The sequence below is a fragment of the Gymnodraco acuticeps genome, unplaced genomic scaffold, assembly GCF_902827175.1.
Source record: "Gymnodraco acuticeps unplaced genomic scaffold, fGymAcu1.1, whole genome shotgun sequence".
NCBI classification, from domain to species: domain Eukaryota; kingdom Metazoa; phylum Chordata; class Actinopteri; order Perciformes; family Bathydraconidae; genus Gymnodraco; species Gymnodraco acuticeps.
Window position 1 is genome coordinate 2,494,121 of NW_022990693.1, and position 20,541 is coordinate 2,514,661.

Genomic DNA, 20,541 nt, shown 5'->3' on the forward strand with positions numbered 1-20,541 from the left:
CCAAATGAATGTCTTGTTTCCAATGAAAGCAGTTAGACAAACATGCATCACAATAGGAAATTCTATTTGTGTTTATTGCAATTATGATGTCATCACAATGTCGGGGAATTTGTGTGAGCGTTCAGTTTCAGCCATAACAGACTGAAGCATCCTTCAGCCGTAGTCTAAATAAACTCTGCCGTCCCATCAGACAGGGACGGGGGCTTGTTGTGCTGTGTGATGTCTGAGGAGGTGATAGTGTGTATTTGGACAAAGGTGGTGCTGGTGTGGAGTTCCTGCAGAGTTCACATAGCCTTCATGAATAATTGATTTTCTGCGTGGATTCCTGGTTCTTTCCCCTTTTCCCATGAAAACAAAAAGATGATGGGAGGTGCTGCATGGGACTCAGGTTGCGAAGACCTGGGTCCCACTGGCCCTTTAAGAGTGGCTCTGTGGACAGTGTTGTGTTCCCAGGGTCTTTAATAGAGACACAGAGGGACTGAGAAAGACCCCATTGTATGTGCTCTCTTTTCAATAGGAGCTTGAGCAATGGTGCTCTCACTGCTCCCAGATAGAAGAAGAGAGCAAGAGAGAAGGGCAGGGAGGGAGGGGAGAGGGTCACCCAGGGGGTCCTGCACAAGAAAGAGGGGTGTTCTACTCCAAAACACAACGTTTTGGGGGCTGGAAGGAGTGAGTGTTTGGGTTTGGAGGGGGATGGGCATCAGCTCAGCAGGTTTAGGCCCCACCAAGGAATCCTGCAGACCTGAGGCTCCACACAGCAAGACTCAAAGATGAAGGGATTTTTTAGACGAAGCTAAATTGGATTAACAGTGTCGAAAGAACCATGCTTTTAGGAATAAAACCTGCAAAACAAGTCATATGGGCAGACTCGGGAGTAATGGGTATGTACTGTAACAGGATTCTGATTCATTCATGTTCTGTTGCAGGATACCAAAAAACTTTACATAAAAAAGACGATATCAGATTAATAGTACATTTGAAGAGAACAATTGGGATTCTGTTTCATGTACCAGTTAGTATGTTCTCTCACAAATACAGACTGAAGTATCATTGGTAGCCTGCTGAACTAAACAGCCTGTTAGTTTGAAAGGAGAGTTCTTATTGGCTGCAGGACCTGGGAAACACCTTGCTCCTGCTCTCCCAGCTAAACATGGGATGCTGACGATGAGCAAACCTCTTGTTGTTCTTCTTCTTCTTTTTACTGCAGCCAGACAATCTGCCTCCACCATGGGCCTCCACCAACCTGTTGCAACATCACAGGGACTTTAATGACACGTGACTAAAATGTACATGGGCTCTTCCGCCCCCTGCTGGAGACGAATGCAAAGCCCACATATGGAAGACGAAAAATAAAGGTAAAAATAAATGCATAACAAATACAGAAATCCATTTAAAAACAAAATAATAATACAGGAATAAGTACAAATAATGATTCAAAATAAATACAAATTTAATACATTATTACAAATAAATAAGTTGACAATCAAAACCACTTAGTTGTATGAAATATGTATAGATATGTGAATTGGTACTTTTGGCTTCCAAAATAGGAACATACATTGGTTTAAGGTAAACAGGTTCACACTTTTGTAAGCCTTAAAATAATACGGACATGCCCTTATGTATATTGACATAATGATTGGTTGTTCCTCCTGTCCATACTGAGCACCACCGACAACACAATGATGCATAACAAGCCCAATTGCTAACCATTGCTAAGGTTTTTAACATCTGTTTGCTATTACGAAGTGAATAAAAATCCCTTTGATAGCTCAGATCTGTCAGACGGATAAGAATAAATATGAGAACCTGGTTTTCCATCAACTCTTGGTTTTAATAACTAGCTCTGTTTATGATTTGTCATAAACTATAAACACAGCAGGTTATCACTGGGAATCAACTTCACGAATAACTCAAAACAGAAAAAGCTTTGCCACAAAAGATGTGGCATGTTGCTGGTGTCATGCAGTACATTTCAGTTCATTTCTCTTTGACAAAATATTATCTTAAACCTTTATTACAGACTTAAAGATGTCTTTTTCATGCCTGTCCTAATTCTTCAGTCTCCTCTCTTTTTTTATCAGGGCTGTGAAGTGTATACTGTGGCTATAAAAGCACACAATATACTGTATGTGTTGATGCATTCAATTGATTTGATTTTTGTTTGGATAATTCAACTTCTTCTCAAGTGTCTTCTTCATAAGGCATCTGACTTTGTTTAGATGATCACTGTCTGAGTATATAGTCTGCAGTGATGCATTATAGGCCGACGATTTCGGAATACTACAAAAATAAGATCAGTGGCAAACACACGTTATTGATAATTACACGCTTTGTTCAACAGGATCTTCTCCACATATCAACACCACTTTGTGATTTTTGAAGGGAAAATGCAATCACCATAGGTTAAATGCTATCGTGAGGCTATAAATCACCACAGTTGCATGGCCCTGCATCACCACCACTAAGTTAAAGACGGCTAATATTCAGCATGATGACATGTATTAGTTTCTTTAGACACTTGTTAGCAACCGCTATTTTTAAGAAACATCGACGTTTTAGATATTCAGCAGTGGAGCATTTACTGACATATTTTATTTTGTAGAACAAAACTTATTATATTAACCACAGACTTGGTTTCATGCGTCTATAACACAAAATAACTTTCCAAAAAACTTTGACTTTGAGAAATCCTGGGTCTGGGCAGATCCTAATGGTCTTGGCAGATCCTCTGATGGAATGTGACCTCTGACCTTCCTGGATGAATGTGGAAAAAAATAGCATTCCTTCAGTTCAACATGCTAAACAGTATCTCTTTTGTGGTTAACTTCACACATTTGATATCATGTTGTAGCGCCTGTAAACTGTGTAACCGTCTCTCTATTCCTTTTATTGTGTATCCATTAATCTGATTGTGGTGTGATCTTCTAGATCCCTATTGTTACATAATGTTTTTCCAACTGTGACAAGTGTAACCCAAATTAAAACATAGTAAGCATAAAGTCATTCTAAAGTGATTGAATTAAAGGATACACGTTTAAAATTGGTCAATGATAGCATCCCTTTAAAAATATAATAAATAAAATTAGTATGACAAATTACAAGGTAGTTTAAGGGATCTCTGCTCACCACCAGGCACCCGCAGGCGCAGCGTCGGAGCGAGACGCAGATGAGACGAGCGGAGTAAATTATATTAAAAGTGATTCAAAGTTGATTTAAAAAAGATAAAAAATACCATCCACACGGCCGGGAAACCCAGTAGACGGTATATAACATTAACCAACGGTGTTTTGGTGAGTCAAACCTTTTCATAGAAAAGTTTTGTAAGTGATTTAATGTTAGCTTCATTGTTAGCATTTCATGTTGTTGAACTGTAAGGGAAGCTATGAACATGGCTTGCAATGTTATGTATTTGTTATTTTGTTTGGCTGAAACTACGTGGCTTTAATGTGTGTTTTACAAGGGGAAATATGTGTTATTTTGTGTGAACAGGATAAATGACACGTGTAGAGGAGAGTAAAGCTGCCATTTTGAGCCCCATTATAAGCACTTGTCAAAAGAGCTAAGTTTACAGTAGTTTTTAAAATGTAATCATATAATTTATATTGTTAGTTTATATTATATTTATATTCTTTCATGACCTGTCGTACAGGTCAGGTTTTTTGGACTGGATAAGAAAGTTGATCGCGAGTGAGAGGACAACACACACACACACACGCGCTCTGATACAAGATGGCGAGCCAGACCCACGGACTGCTTTGATCTTCGCGCCAGTGAGAGGACTTGCTGATTTATCAAGAGACAATGGAGAGGCGAAGTCACGCCCATCTACTTCCGGACCATGGGACCCCGGAAGCGAAAAATTTACATTGAATTCAATGGAGAGAGAACACGTATCTTTTGATCCCGTTTGAATTGTGCCACGAACTACACATATGATGTGTGTCAATCTTAAACAATCATTTCCATGTCAAAAAAGTCACATTTTGTCGTAAAACTGCTGAAATATAATACTATGAAAAATACGCGACTACAAAGACTACAAATCCCAAATCCCAAATCCCATTCTGGGTCGCGTAAGTGATGTCACAGGCATGCTCGGTGATTTATAATAAGACTCGTAATTAAAGCGAAGAAGAAGAAGATCTCATAACTGATTTATTCCCTCCAATAAATGATAGATCGCTAAAAATAAATTCACTTTTACAAGATGCCTGTGTGCTTTGTACCAGGTTGTAGTCATAAAAGTGATCATACCACTTGCTCCTTCTATCGATTCCCGTCTGATGAAAGGACCAGGAGTCGCTGGATCAGACATATCAGGTAATATCATAGGTAATATACATGTTGTGCATGGAACATAGTCAAGTTAGCTACCTAGCTAGTAGCGACGAGTAGCGAGCACGTTAGCATTACATTACTTAGCCTTGTCATTTTTAGTAGCCTTACCATGAAGTTATTATTTTATTACATGAAGTAAACCAAAATGTTAAACAGTAACCAAACATGATGGTAAGTATTTCGTGAAACTTTTGAAGAGTAGCCTACTGCGCCCTCCACCGGGTGCTAAGGAAGCAGTTCAGGGAGAGTCGAAGGCAGGCATGGAGCTTTGCATGACATTCTTCTGGACGTGTTTCATTGTGATGACAATCTGTTTGTTGGAAAGACAGTCGTTGTGTGCTTATTGAGAGAAAATTGTTAGAAGAGATCATTATTCAAAGTGTTGTTACTTTAAAGTGTTGTTTCTGACCTTTTTCTCTTTTATTTTCTTTACCTCACCTGTAACTGCTGAGACGTTGAGGAACATGCACACTGACCTGCTCTGGCAACCTGATTTCCACTGTACGTAATAGTATTTGGTTATGGTATATTATTTATATACATCAAAGGCACAATGCACCCCCCAGAGACACACATGTATTGAGTGTGATATGTTGCATAGGTCATGTGAAATCATCTTTACATAGAAAACTGTAGGAGCGGCAACTTGTTTTGAAATTGAATTTTTAATATCCGATAATAAAGTTGATCTGTTTTCTTTATTCTTCTCTCTTCCCAGCTCCATCCATCACCATTCTCTGTTCCTGCAGGTCCTGCTTGCTAATCAATGCTCATATTTTTTTACACAATTACAAATAAAGTCATTGTATTGTATGACATGAAGTTGTGCTTCATTCGGAGTCAATAATAAATTCATTCTGCCTTCAACTGCGCAATGATTGTGGACTGCACCGACATCCATGTAGCTGCCCCCCAGTAAGATGAACCAAGCAAAGAGGGTCACCATCATGCCCAAGGACATCCAGCTGGCCCGCCGCATCCGCGGAGAGGGCTTAGACTGACCTGAGACCAGCACACCCAAACACAACGGCTCTTTTAAGAGCCACCTACATTTTCAAAGAGTTGCAATCCTACGTTATTATAATGATTAAACTGGTTCATGTATCACTTAGTTTACTGAACCGTGATGAATGAAAGTGAAATGAGTGAGGTAGTGGTTTACTGAAGTTACAAAGACATTCATATATGAGTAACAGGTCAGTGTAAACACAAGCTTCTGTCAATTATGGATCATTCAAACTATTTATATAAAAATATGTAATAAAGTTCTAAAACAAGTATTCGGTATATTCCTTGATAGCTTTTGGAGAAGGTTGTTTTTAAGTTTACTAAAATCTATCGTTTAAACTGTTTCACTTTATAAAAAGGGAACAGGTGAGTAGAGCATCATTGAGTTTCTTATTCTGTCAGTAAATTATCCAAATGAATGTTTTTCATTATTTTAGTCAACCCTAAACAAATTGATTGTACCTTTTAATGATGACCTTACATGGTCGGCAAAGTTAAATTAACTTCATAAAATCAAATCTGTTCTGAGAAAAAACTAATAAATGTTTAAAGATAGGAACTTGCCATCCCACTGAAAAACAGTCCGTAGAGATTTAAAGGCATAGTTGTAGTTCAATCCAACGTTTCATTTGGATTCATTTGACAACAGTCAACTATTTTCATAAAGAATATATATATTTTTCAAAGTCAACTTTATTGTCAATCTTACTAAGTTTGAGAGATCAAAAAGACGTTTAAATAAAATTATACAATTTACAGATATGTATACAAATATATATATCCTATATACACCATCATGTATAATGATGGTGTATGATGTAGAAGGAAGTGTGGTAGATAACAAGTAAATATAGAGTTACATACAGATCCATGTTACAGCAAAAGATGGAATAACTAAGAAGCACGCAGTATAATAATAATTACATGCAACAATTAAATAACTGCTCAGCATCTCCACCACAATCCCAATCTGCTGTGTCCTGTTTTCCTCTCCTCTGCATAACACCCCATCACACATACGAAACACAACGCAGAGTCCGAGGGTGTTAAGAGTATGTTTATTGAAATGTCCTCCTCTCTACTGGCCAACACAGGGAGCATATGCTGGGTGTAGAATTGTTCCAGGAGGAGGAGATTTCCATGCCATGCAGGGTCTTTGGGGATGGGGATGATGATCGCCTCCTTCGTGGTCCACACAACAAAGTAGCAGAGACTCCGGTCTGTGATGTGCAGCTGCCCTTGGACTGGTGCCAGTATGGGTGATTCTCCTTGAGAATATATGACCCACCCTCCTCACGGAGACAGAAGGATGGTAACTGGACTGCCTCCGCGATGGTCATGTTCCTCTGGCTGTGTGGACACTTCACCTCCAGCAGGGCAGATGGCTGCACAAGTCCATCGGGTGATGCTCCCAAAACACCCGACTCACTCACAAAGAGACCAGACTCGATTCGAACACTGTCACTTGATAGGCCTCCACAAAAGCCTTCACCCCTTCGGCCTCGTTTACAACCCCCCAGTTGACAGTTGGCGATGTCTCTGGCCAGTGGGTTGTATGTCTCCTCTCGCTGTTGGTAAAGTTGAGACACCGGCTGGACTACTTTGGAAGTGCCAGGCTTCCTCCACTGGCACTCAACATCTGTGGAGCTGATCTGCCACATGGAAAATATTGCCAATGCTGCAGCGTGGCTGCATTTGTACATCTCCTGTGCACAATCACAGACAGCGCTCTGCATCGCGCCATCGTCTCCCATGCAGATCTGTAAAAATAAAGTAAGTACCATTTGTTAGCATGCTATAATAGATTGAATGAGCAATAATACAAGGATGGTCCGGATCTGGGGGTGGGAGGGTTTATTTTTCCATAGTTTTGTCCTCTTGTCTGTTGTTATTGTTTGTTTTTTCTGTATTTTTTGTCATTTGTGTTGTATTGGTTGTGATTGTACATTGTATTTTTCTAAATGTGTATGAATACATTTTTTTAAAAACATTTGATCAACAATAAAAAAGGATTTGGTCAGGATCTAGACTCAGTGTGTAGTTAATTAATTAATCAATGCTCTCTACATTAGGAAAACACATACCGGTGTACCAGAGGGAGTCACACACAGCTGTGCCTAGATAACCAAAATCCTTGAATCGACACACAGCAAATAAACTCAAATGACACAACGACAAAAAGGAGATCACACATACAGTATTGTCGATATAAAACTGGCCGCTTCAATCTGAAGAGCAACTAAAACAAAACACGGGAGTGTACCTTGTTCTTGTGAACACTAATGTTATCCACAGCATACACAGAGACCACGAAGTTCTTAAGGAGAAAACTAGTTGTTAAAACAAAACACGTTACTGTACCTTGTTAGCTAATGTTGTCATTGCACTCATATTACTCACCGAAACCTTGTAAAGCCGGTCCCGCATGCTGGCTCTTACAGAACCGACTAACTCCCCTTTCATATAGGTACAGCTCTCAACGTGCCCAGACTTGTAGTGATTTTCACCTCGTAAAATACTTTTATTCTCATTCTGAAAGAATGTGGTGAAATGTGCTAACGTGACGGCCATCTTTATGTTGGTGACGCGTATTGTGCGAGACGAGAGACCTGTAGTTCACTGAGCGGTTTCACACGAAAAAATGTGTAACTTCACAGTTTTACGACACATTTTTATTTTTTTGACTTGCAAAATGTTCTTTTAAATTGACAAACATCATATGTGTCATTCGTGGCACAATTCAAACGGGATCAAAAGATAACCTTTCTCTCTCCATTGACTTCAATGTATAATTTTCCGCTTCCGGGGTCCCATGGAGGCTTTCGGAAGGGGAGGGACTTCGCCTCTCTATAGCTGAACTCACTGCCAGAGTGGTAGGAGTACTGAAGAAATTATAAGGTTGGAACTGGATTTAAAGAGACACTATATGGGTCATTCCAGAATTGGAGGACAATTTAGACACCAACATTTTTGAAAAATGAACCTTTTATTTTATTTTTATTTTTTATGTATTTAGGAAAAACAGATAATAAACCATCAAAACAAGTGCCCAGCTAGGCATCAAATGAATATTTTCCAATGAAGAATTATCCCTGTTACTCTAATTATAGTAACAGGGTTGAAAATCAATGCTAATTTGAGCTTTAACCTCAGGAATTATTGCTAGATGTAGCATGTAATGCTACTTTCAAGGCAAGGACAAACTTGGATATCTAATGCAAGAAAGATAACTTTTAAATGAATATGCTTTATTCTGATAATATCACACACTCTTTTAAGACTGAAAAGATTGTAAAAATATGAAAAATAAAAGAGAGGACTTAGTTTTGGTCTACCCATGGCACTAGCAGATGGCTTGCTGATGTCCTTTCCACTATGTCATCTGACTTACAGTTTTTTCACTTCCTGTGCCAATCTAAAAAGGTTTGGGTAACAGGGTTGAACGCATGTTGAGGGACACACCTTCTGTGCAAAATTACTGTTATCTAAAATATGTTTATGATTTAACAAATTGATTTTACCATTACAAGAGACATATATCAATAGAATAATACCAAAAAAAGTAAATCAAATCCCTATTTTAAATATTATATTTGACATGCAAGTTGGTCACCAAGAAGCGGGGACAAGAGAAAAATGCCATTTTAGGGGATGTTCGAGAGCTATTTGATAATTTAAATAATATTTTGAAACCACTTTTTCTACAACTTTATATACATTTTGTCTCAAGACAAGTATGTTTAACAGAACAAGTGCATGTTTTAGTATTTTGGGCATGGATTATTAGATTTTTTATATGGGGGACATGAAATGTCCTCCAATTCTGGAATGACCCATATATTGTACTCTAGGTTGTCATTTGATTTAATTGATGGTACAATTGTTTGTTTTTTCATTGAATTAGATATATTTTACCTGTGAAAAGGGAAAATAAAAAGAGTTAACTCAGGATATTGAAGAGATTAAAATAGGAAAAACTTATAAATAATACTTAGTAGACCGGTCTAAAATAAAATAGGCTATTTTATTTTGTTCATCCTATATGGATACCATTTACTAAGTCACAGAAATCAGAAAACAAGGGAAAGGTGAAATACTTACCTCTGATTATACTGCAGAAAATATTCATTGTCTATATTTAATGTTTTGTCTATTTCGTAAATTGCCGGCTGTTCTATTCAAACCACCTGGTCTCTGGTCTAAGTACTTACCTCTCTATCCACTCCAGTAGAACCCAGAATCCTTCTAGTCAGATAGCATAGCCCAAGATAAGAAGTGTTACACAAGCAAGCGCAGGCCAGAGACAATGAACCAAGTATAATCCCGGCTGGATATATGACATTGAAAAACAGTTAATATCTTGAAGGTTGCTGCTCGTAGAAGGGCACGCATCCCAGGTCCGGGCAGCAGATTACAATCTTGGTTGGGCCTATCCACAGCACTGCAACAACTGACCTCCAGCTGTGCAAGAACAATAATCCCTCTGTTTTAATCTGCTTGCAGAGGCCATCCAAGGCCATACACTTGGAAAACGGTTTGATGGCAGTTTCATGATAAGCTATTAACAATCGGCCCATATGTGAGGAAGACTTGAAACATGGGCTTAAACCCAGTGTGCGTGTTCCTGAGAGAGAGGCAGTATGGGGAAAGCCCAACATGACATCTGGATCTGAAAATCACAGGATCTTCCTGGTGGGATTTATCCATTGCTGTTATGATTATTTGGCCTTACGCTTGACGGTTCCAATTCCACTCACAGCAGCACGGGTTTAAGGGAGGAAGGCCTAAATAGCGGGGATTATTCTCCCTCTCTCACTCTCTCTTACCCTATTTTCCTGCATCAAAAGCTCTGCCTCTCATTCAGTCTCTGTCGCTGTGATGACCACAGGCATGAGCACAGCAGGCGTCCATCGAGGCTTCCTCAGGAAATATGGTAGGCCTGCTCTGACTCATCATTGTGTGTGACAATGATTCATGTTGGTGCTTATTCTATGACAATTAATTTGTAGTATTACATTTAGGTCACTTGATGGGCTGTGTTTTTAAATACACTCCCTATCCACCTGTGTTTGGCGGAACTTGTTGTGAGTTCTCTATGTTTGCAGTTGTGTGTGTTTTTTCATGGTTAAAGCTATCTGATTAGCGCACAGTGAAAGATCAGAGATTTGATTATTTGTGAGAGTTTTTACCTAAAATGGCCATTACCATATGCCAAAAAACAACTAAATATGTCTTTCAAACATTTTTGACAGTCAGAATAAAAAATAAAGTTGTTATTTGTAAAGGATTTCAGGCCTGTACTTGACAAAATGGTAAAGAAGAATACTGTTGAGATCAGCACTCCAACTCTCAGATGAGTGACATCAATCTCAGAGAGACTTTTTGTTATGTAATTTCCCCTAGATGTGTTTTTACAGAATGACGAGATGTTTTGCTTTCGAAGCCAAGTCAGGATCCAGGGCTCAGCCAGTGTCATGTCTTTGTGCCGATGTTACATCTGTTTCATATCTCCATCAATTGAATTTGATAGTGGCGTCATGGTGGCTCAGGGGACAGAGGCGGGAGATACAGTTAACCAGCAGCGTCAGCAGTTCTGATAAAGATTCTTTATCATCTTTCTCTCCTCACTGAATCAGAACCACAATTCAGTTGTGGTCAATAATCTTTTGTTTGGGAATTGGTTTAAGTACTTCAAAAACAAAACAATTTGAATAAGCAGAAAAACAATTAAACTTCACTCAGTCAGTATAGATAAAAGTATAGATACAAGTGTAAATATATATAAAATAAAATACATTTGGGAATAATACATGTTTACAGACTATGAGCCAGAGTCAGAGAGTGGGGACTGTTTCTGCATCACATAAAAACCTATGGTTTTGTATGTCCATTGTTATTCAGATATAATGGAAAACAAACAAATTGTTAATTTGTTTAACACGTTAAAAAAAAAAGGAAAAGGGTTATCATTATTACCCTTGTCACTTACAATCTAAGAGCATTATGTGTGTCCTGACTCCTGTCCAAAGAAACTCCCAGAATGCTCCAAAAACAGAAGCTTTTTGTTTTCCTCTACAGGTCGAAGCTGCCCTTGTTGTCTGGTTGCAATGACAGAGAGATTTATGTTAGAATATAGAGCTTTAATGGTGCTCTGAACTCTGTTATTTGACACTTATTCTAAAAGTTATTCTAGATTTCAGGCCTCATGCATTAGCTTTTTTCCTTGCAAAGAATTTCCTTTTGCCTAGTGCAAAACAACCACTCTTCTACAAATACTATTTTTTGTAATAGTTTTTGACATAGCTGTGATTAAACGATTCTAAGGTCATTTTTCGAGGTAGCGTTTTGTGCTGCTGTTGAATTGATATATACGTAGGTATAGAATAGTCCAATTAAATCAATGATTTGGACCGGATTTAGTTCACCTTTCAATAGAGAGCAGCCTCAACACAGACACAACTAAAGCATGACTCGGCAATAATTAAACATTTCAAAATGTCAGATGTTTTTCATGATGTTGGTAACCAATCACAAAGTCTCCAGTATGTAGGGAGGAATGTTGGTATGCGCCTCACCACTTTGGTCCACATTGAAATATCTCAATACCTATTGGATTACCATTGAATTGGTTCTGACATTTAGTGATTTCCAGAAGATGAGTCAAATGTTTTTGCTGTTCCCCTTACTTTCTTTTCAAACTTTTTACTACCGACTATTTGCAGCCTGTGTTTTGCACTAATTAGCACATTTAAGCATGCTAACAACAGCCAAGCAGGCTAGGTTGGTAACATGGTCAAAAATATTAAGTATTGTCATTGTGAGCTTGTTGCCAAAGCTTAGGACCCCCCTACTGTGCCTCATTAGTCCAGGGGCATAAAGCATGGGGAAGGTTAATGGGCCCTTCCCTGGTTTCTATCCCCATACTTCTGGCGCCCGGACCACACCCTTTTTCGACCTCAGCCTTCATTTTGATCTTCAATACACATCTGTAAAGTTTCGTGACTGCATCTTGCACTGTTTAAAAGCTAAAAGAAGTAAGAGTAAATCAAAATGTGAAGAGAATACTAGTATCACAGTCACATCCATTTTTATCTTCAGTGCTGTAAATCTGTCCCATAAAAAACCCTAAAATCACCGACCTACGGACACGACACACCTCTACACTGAAAAAACTGAAACGTTGACTTTAATTACATATATGTCAACAAATGGTTAGATGATAATAATACTCAATAAAAACTTGATATAATTGCTTTTAACTATCCCAATACAGTTATGTGAAATATGTTGACATAATACATTTAATTAAAGTCAACGTATCAGTTTTTTCAGTGTAGAGAAAAGTCAGAAGTATCTAATCCCTTCATTGCGCTGCAGGGGGCTTCATGTTTAAGCAGTGGAAGGAGAAGTACCTGGTGCTGACCCTGGAGGGGAGCCTGTTGGTGTGCCGCGATGCAGAGTCGCCTCCAGACCAGAGGGTAGCCCTACACAGCAGCTGTGAGTCCATCGTAGAGGGCCGGGAAATCATCGACCTGCCCAAGCTGCCTCCAGGGGGCAGGAGGGACTGCTGCTTCGCCCTCATCCTGCCGCAGAACAAGTTCCTGCTGCTGCTCTCTGACAACCCTGATGACTGCAAGTATGTCTCTATCTCACACACACAAACACACACACAACAAAAAGCTGGGAGGCGAGACGAGGGGTATGAAAGTGTAACGATCCTTTATTTAGTGCACACTAGGGATGGGTATCGTTAAGGTTTTAACGGTACTACTACTTTTATCGATGCCGCTTATCAGTCCGGTCTTTTAACGGTACTTTTATCGGTTCTTTTGGAGAGAAAAAATAAGGTAAACTAACTAAACAAATTGTGAACAAAACTAACATTGCTTTTTATTTAAATTAAATACATAATATTTCACATCAAAAGAAACAACAATGTTTTAACAAATCGTATTAAATAATCTGATGACAGACTGTAAACAGAATAGCTGAAACTTTAACAAACTAAATAACTCAGTTTCCTCTAATCATTAACCCATGTTTGTATCATGTAGCTAACTCCGTGTGTTGCTGCTAGCATACAGAACTAGGGATGGGTACCGAGCCCTGGTATTAAACGGGCCCCAGGGCTGAATTATTAAAGACCGTGGTACCGTTAAGCTCCGACGTTAACGGTCTTTTTATCGGTAGGCCTACTGGAGACATGTAAAAAATATATGTATTATTGCTACACAAACATTATATTGCAGTTAGTGTCGCCAACTCCGTTTCTAATACGCAAAAAGCGTGCAAAATGCGTCTTTTTAGTATTTTCCATCTTTCCAATCCAGGCGAGAGATCTCTCTCTGCTCGCGAGGGGGCGGGGCAGTTTACACACACGCGGCTGCTACATGCAGCAACACTTACACGGTGGAGAGAACGCGCTCCGAGTTGTGGTTCAACTTTACCCGTCTCGATGTGGACAATGCTCGTTGCCAAAAGTGCAATAAGAGTTTAGCATGTGAGGGCGGTAACACGAGCAATTTGTCTAAACATTTATCAAAAGTGCTCCACATCCAGACGGAGGAATGCACCGGGTTCCACTGTCTTTCTAGTAGCTCTGTAGCCCCATCCACGAGTAACGTTTCCACGTCAGGTGTTATGTATGCTAGCAGCAACACACGGAGTTAACTCAATTATACAAACATGGGTTAATGATTAGAGGTAACTGAGTTATTTAGTTTGTTAAAGTTTCAGCTATTCTGTTTACAGTTCTGTCATCAGATTATTTAATACGATTTGTTAAAACATTGTTGTTTCTTTTGATGTGAAATATTATGTATTTAATTTAAATAAAAAGCAATGTTAGTTTTGTTCACAATTTGTTTAGTTAGTTTACCTTATTTTTTCTCTCCAAAAGAACCGATAAAAGTACCGTTAAAAGACCGGACTGATAAGCGGCATCGATAAAAGTAGTAGTACCGTTAAAACCTTAACGATACCCATCCATATACATAACACCTGACGTGGAAACGTTACTCGTGGATGGGGCTACAGAGCTACTAGAAAGACAGTCCAACCCGGTGCATTCCTCCGTCTGGATGTGAAGCACTTTTGCTAAATGTTTAGACAAATTGCTCGTGTTACCGCCCTCACATGCTAAACTCTTATTGCACTTTTGGCAACGAGCATTGTCCACATCGAGACGGGTAAAGTTGAACCACACCTCGGAGCGCGTTCTCTCCACCGTGTAAGTGTTGCTGCATGTAGCAGCCGCGTGTGTGTAAACTGCCCCGCCCCCTCGCACACAGGAGGGAGAGAGATCTCTCGCCTGGATTGGAAAGATGGAAAATACTAAAAAGACGCATTTTGGACGCTTTTTGCGTATTAGAAACGGAGTTGGCGACACTAACTGCAATATAATGACTTGTCTTTTTTATCCCTCACAGTCTCTGGCTGAATTTGATCAGGAAAGTGAAGGAGGTGAGTCAGCATTTTTTACTTGAGTTGCTTCATTCAGGCTTGTTTTCATGTCTTCAACTTAAAGTCATGTGACTGTGATCGGTTATGCCCTAACATTAGTTTTGACTTCTGCCGATTGCATTTACAATTCAAAAAACATAAACCTGCTGTTAATAAGAGGAGATTATCACGCTGAACAAAATGTTTATCATAAATGTCTTTGCCACAAAACTTATTTTATGCAAAACTCTGAAACCTAATTGAACAATTCCAATGCATTGTCAAGTAATAGCTTGAGATGCTAACATGTCATCCCAACATTTTATATGGAAACGTTATATTTGTGTATGTCTCATTTTCTAGGGTGTCATGTCCCCCCTGACCCTCCAGAGACAGCGCAGCATCAATCCCTGCATCACCGACAGAGACCCCCTGCCGGATTCTTCCAGCGATAAAGACCCCGGGTCACCCAGGTTCAGTGAGGGGACCCCTCCTATGTCCGGTGTCACTCAGCGGGGAGGCTCCTTCAGAGACAGTGGCCAAAACCAAGGTCTGCTATGTGGTCATCTCGATGTAACATCACAAGACTAAAAGCTAGGGGTTATGATATGGTGGCTAAGAAAGCTTGATGTCTGTTTATAAAAAATCAAATGAAGAATCGCCACTACTGCAAACATTAGTGGCGATTATTTTTAGAACAAGTACAAATTCACAATAGCGCACTTGCATGCTGCATCCATTGCTGCGTCTTATTTTGGATACATCCCTTGGTACACTGCATGTCATGTGCTAGCAAATATTTTGCAGTGTGAAGATGTAGTGTTGCCTTAAATCAGTGGTTCCCAACCTGGGGGGCGCCAAAGATCGCAGGGGGGGCGCCAAAGATCGCAGGGGGGGCGCCAGGCCTCAGATGATTTGAGGCCAAATATCATATTTAGACTTTTTTTTTTTATTCTTTTTTTTTTACATATAATTGTAACGCAATACATGATTGCCACTAAAAGCCTTGTCTCTACATCACAATAAAATATAAAAAATAATTGATTAATTTGAATACAAATTGAAGTTAGTATTAAAGGCATACAAAGACAGAAATGTATAATTCTTTCTTTAATAGAAATGTTTCTTCTGTCCGTAAAGTGTCCAAACCGGGCTTTTCTGGATAAGTGCATTTTTAAAACACAGTCATTGTCCATGCCGGTTTCAGTTGGATTATTTGTCACAGTTGCTCCAATCAGATCGGTGTCCTCCATTTTGTAGATTATTTACTTTTGAATCCACATAAACACATCGGCAAAATCCGGCTTACTTTGAGCATGTGTTTTAAACAGTTTAATCCCTTTGTGAATTGTTTCCACCTGCGCCGTCCTTTAATTTCTTCATACAGCGGGAATCCAAATGAATTAATCCTGAGTCCAATAACCATCAAAGTCGCTCCAATAGTGCTCCTTGATTACGCTTTCATCCTCATTTAACAAAATACTTCACATCCATCCAGTTTGTGACAGTAGTTGTAGCATTTGAGACTTTTAAACTTTCATTACCGCTGTTCCGGTTATTACCCGTCCCCTTGTGTGATGTAGCTTTTTCTGCATGTAAACAGTCTGCAGAGTCACAAACCCTCAAAGTACACCCTGTAGCGAGTAAAACTCTAACCTAGTTTCCATAGTTTTCTTCCGTGGAGCTCCTCACACACACACACACTCTGTTAGCAGTGAAAATGTGACGCGCTGGGGGGGGGGGGGGGTGCTAGTGAAGCCTCGCAGATGGGGCTATTCTATTCGCGATGTCTCGCAGCAAGCAGCAAACCACACCAGTAAGCCAGCTCACACTGTCAGCTCCTCGCAGCAGCGAGCCAGTGGGCGAGCTGACCAATCAGAGCACACTGGGCTCAACAAGGCGTTTAGGACAGAGAGTGACATTCAGTGAATACACATACTATACAGAGATACTGTATGAGAAACCAATGTGAGTTTGGAACATTGAACAATGTAAATCTATTCTAGTAGACCTCAACAATGGAATTATGATCAGTAGAAATGGCCATGTCATGGGACCTTTAAGAAGTGAAAAAAACAAATGTCTTACCTATTTGTATAGTGCTGTATTTACCTGAGCAACCGCAATTGTGGCTGGTCCCACCACTTCCGTTACTTAGCCAAAAAGGGCGATTATTGAGTGTGAGAAGTGTCCAGCGTTCCACACTTAACTTTGTGACCATGTGGGTGCACCATCCAAGTATTCATGCTGCACTGCATTTTGCCATATTGGGACGCACGTATGCACTTAAAACAACAAATGGAAGAATGGAAGTTAGCTAACAGCCTAATGCAAGACTTTGACAGCACATTAATGGCATAAAGAAACTCAGAAGTACATCTTTTGTGTCTCACTAGGAAGACATTCAAAATGACTGTAGCTTGTTTTTTATTTATTTGCAGCTCTTTTACTCTAAATGTGACAAATAGCCCAACAGCATGCCCTCAAAGGCTGAAGTGTCGTGCGCTCTCAGCAGTGGTTGAATGTTCTAGTGTTTGTGCTCACCAAACTCACAGACAGCTGGAGATATCAGGTTATTATGGCTAACACGCACCTAATTCATTTCATCTTATCTTTGCTTACCTTTAGTTGTGGTTCAACGAGCTGCAATGTCGGGGGCTTATAGCAAATTGATTATAATAATAATAATAATAATAATAAGACATGAAACTCAAAGACGCTTTGACAGAGAATTAAGAGCAGAAAAAAAGACAAGAGAAAACAAAAAAAAATAGATAACAAAGAAATACAAAAAGAGATAAACAGAAAAAAGAATAGGGGGGGGGGGGGGGGGTGGTCAGAGATTAAATGATTAAATGTTATTGTCATGAATATTTCTTAAAGGTGCTCTAGGTCGTAGGATACTGGCCCATCAGGTGTTGATGAGCGAACACATAGAAAAGATTGATGTTTGTTGTGTGCGGTCCATCTCGTAAAGAGATCTATTGCTCTACCTGATCAAACACACGTGCCTGGATTGTGAGATGTACTAACTGGTTAAAATTGAGATCTGAATACATTTAATTAAAACATAATAATAATAATGTTTATATATTTTTCAAATAACCTTTACAGCCGGTGGGCCTCGGCAGCCGCTGCGCAGTGTCCCTGTGGCCCCCCCTCATCGTGCGTCAGATTGTCTTCGCCATGGCAACAGCAGCGATGCCCGGGCGGTGCGGGCGGTGTGCCTAATGATGGGGGGGGCGGCAGCCTCTTCTGCTCTGGGCTACCTCAACTCCTGCTCCTCTTCCTCCCCGCTGGCTGGCAGAGCCTCAGAGATAGCCCACGTCACCGGGGGCTTCTCGGAGCCCCCTGCGGGGGGGTCCTTCCACGCTTGCGGCCAGGACGTGGACTCCCCCCACTTCAACAGCTTCGACTTTGAAGGAGACTCCGACTTTGATGCATTCGATTGTGGAGGATTTGCTTTTTAGTTCTGATTACATAGCAGCTGTTTGACAACATCCTTGTGTTGGTATTCCTTCATGATAAAAGGTCATAGTTATAAAGTCATCAATAGTCTGTTATCTATGCGTCTACTTTATAAATGAATGAAGGTGTTTTTCCTGGCTTTGTGCCCATGCTCCTCAGGTGAATCATTCTTGATCTTGACTCTTGTGAACACTGCCCGTGTGTTGTATCAGTGTTTCCGTGCCACAGGACGGCCTGAGGTTAACTGAGATGGCAGTGTAATGATCACACAGACGTTTAAGGGCCTCTGTTCAGATCCAATCTGCTTTGGGTGAAAGACACTGGCAGGGCGCCGGTGAGAGCCTCGTCCCAGCGTTTCATCAAAAAGGACTTTCTTTATTGCTTTATATCCTGACAACATATCACTGCGATTGTATGACAGACCAATATTGCCACTTGGTTTGTGCTACTATATCATTGTATGACTAGTATTACATCCAACTGGAAGATGCTTGCTCTCACACTTTGCTTCACCAGTCAATCTGACAGCCAGAAAAGTGTGGGGAATAATTTGCATATGACGAAAAACACCGACAGCAACTTCCAGTGTCCGTCCAGCCAATCCACTCCAACAGATCGATCTTTTCTGTCTGTGAAATGATAGAAAACAAGCTTCTCCTGCAGGTTCTGCAGTCACGTCATTCTCCCCTTTCTGAAAAGTTAAAAAGTGAGCAACTTCAAGTGTTTGGAGCAGCCGCATAATACACAAACAAATGATGCAGTCGTCACATGTGACGGCTTGTTCTCACATCAAACCGGAAATAATACATTTAAAAAAAGACACTAACGCTCAGAAAAAGGACACAGGCCCTAAGAGGACATGAAGTCTATTAACAGTTGTGTTTTCCCACAATTCGTTGTTCATTTTATACATTTTAAAATGTGGCCTATGTGAATATGTTGTCATCTTCCTTTTGCCCTGCTCTCAGGAGTCCCTATGTGATGGTTGATCTCACATGAAATGCAGTGCAGAGGTGAACGCCAAATAAATCCTGCTGTCACCATGACTGCGTCTTTCTCTCTCCATGCTGTTTGCTAGCTGGCAGGAGGGAGGGATGTGCAGAGCCTGAACTGCTCTGTGTGCCCTTCTGAGATTTTGTAGCACAGCAAAAAATAATCCTTTGGGTTTATAGATCATGTGCTGGATATGGATTTGGGTTTGTGTGCTCTCAGTTTGGAAATCATGTGCTGAGATTCACACACCGCTGAGCCACAGCTGCACATGTGTTCTTGCTGTCTTCCTTTGTCACATGCAAGAATGACTCAGCTGATTGTGATCAGTTGAAGAGAAATGGTTATTTTCGTACAGATATTAAAAATCAATCTTTACCAACCTGGAGAACATTTTCCCTTCCTATAAGTAAATTCAGCTTGGAAGTCATTTTTCATCATTGTTGAAAGTACATTTGATCAACATTACTTCTGTGTATTATCATATTATAAATGTTATGTAATACCTCAAAGCCCTGCTGCTCAATATGACAACTAGGCCAAACAGTCACGCTGAGGCTCCGCCACTCACAGACAAGTTAAGCGGGTTACTCAGATACATAAACATACAAATGTATTAAAGAATAACAGCAGATTCAGGTAAAGCGTGCGGGTGTTGTTGCTCCTTAATGTTTTGAAGGGTAAAAATATATTTTTAAGTGTTTTGTTAAATAGAAAGTTTGATTGTGCCTAAGTATTTGACCAAAACAGTCCACCTCTTCCAAAATGCCATGCTCCTACCAACTTTTCATTAAATATTAGCACAAAAAACAATTCACATTAAAGGTTTAAACTCTTGATAATCATTTATTATGTTTTGTTCTCTGTGCTGGACAGGGCTTATTTTTTGTAATCTCTTGATAAAATGACACTTTGAGAGTTCATATAACATATGTATTTCTCCACATTGGACAACATACTGTATAGCAGCAGATCCAATGTTGCACACTGCCAACACGAAGAGATTATGGGATATATGCAGCGGGGTGAAGGACTGGATCTAAGAGATGATTAAACACATTGGTACAGTCCATGTAGTTCAGCTGTCCTAAATCCAATCCCAATCAAACCCGAAACAGAATCAAGCTCAAACTGAATCTACGTTCTTACGACTGGAGCTGAGAGGAGCAACCAATCCAACGGTTGGGTTATTGATCAAATCAGTAGTGGATGTGTGTTTTGTAAATTGTGTAATTTCTGCTTTATCTTATTTGTATGCATGCTTCTTAATTATAATTAAGCTATCTGGCTATT

General features: G+C 39.9%; 1 protein-coding gene across 2 annotated transcripts; it reads left to right on the forward strand.

Moving 5' to 3' along the window:
- Positions 1 to 700: 700 nt before the first annotated feature.
- LOC117555646 lies at positions 701 to 20,326 on the forward strand. Of its 2 annotated transcripts, none has more exons than XM_034230581.1 (5): positions 701 to 881; positions 12,727 to 12,985; positions 14,778 to 14,811; positions 15,154 to 15,340; positions 17,905 to 20,326. In XM_034230581.1, the coding sequence occupies exons 1-5, from the start codon at positions 824 to 826 to the stop codon at positions 18,258 to 18,260; spliced, it is 894 nt and encodes a 297-aa protein (XP_034086472.1). In that variant the 5' UTR covers positions 701 to 823; the 3' UTR covers positions 18,261 to 20,326. The 2 variants fall into 2 exon arrangements, with proteins under 2 accessions (XP_034086472.1, XP_034086473.1); XM_034230582.1 differs by lacking the exon at positions 701 to 881 and adding an exon at positions 8,199 to 8,247.
- The last annotated feature ends 215 nt before the right edge of the window (positions 20,327 to 20,541 follow it).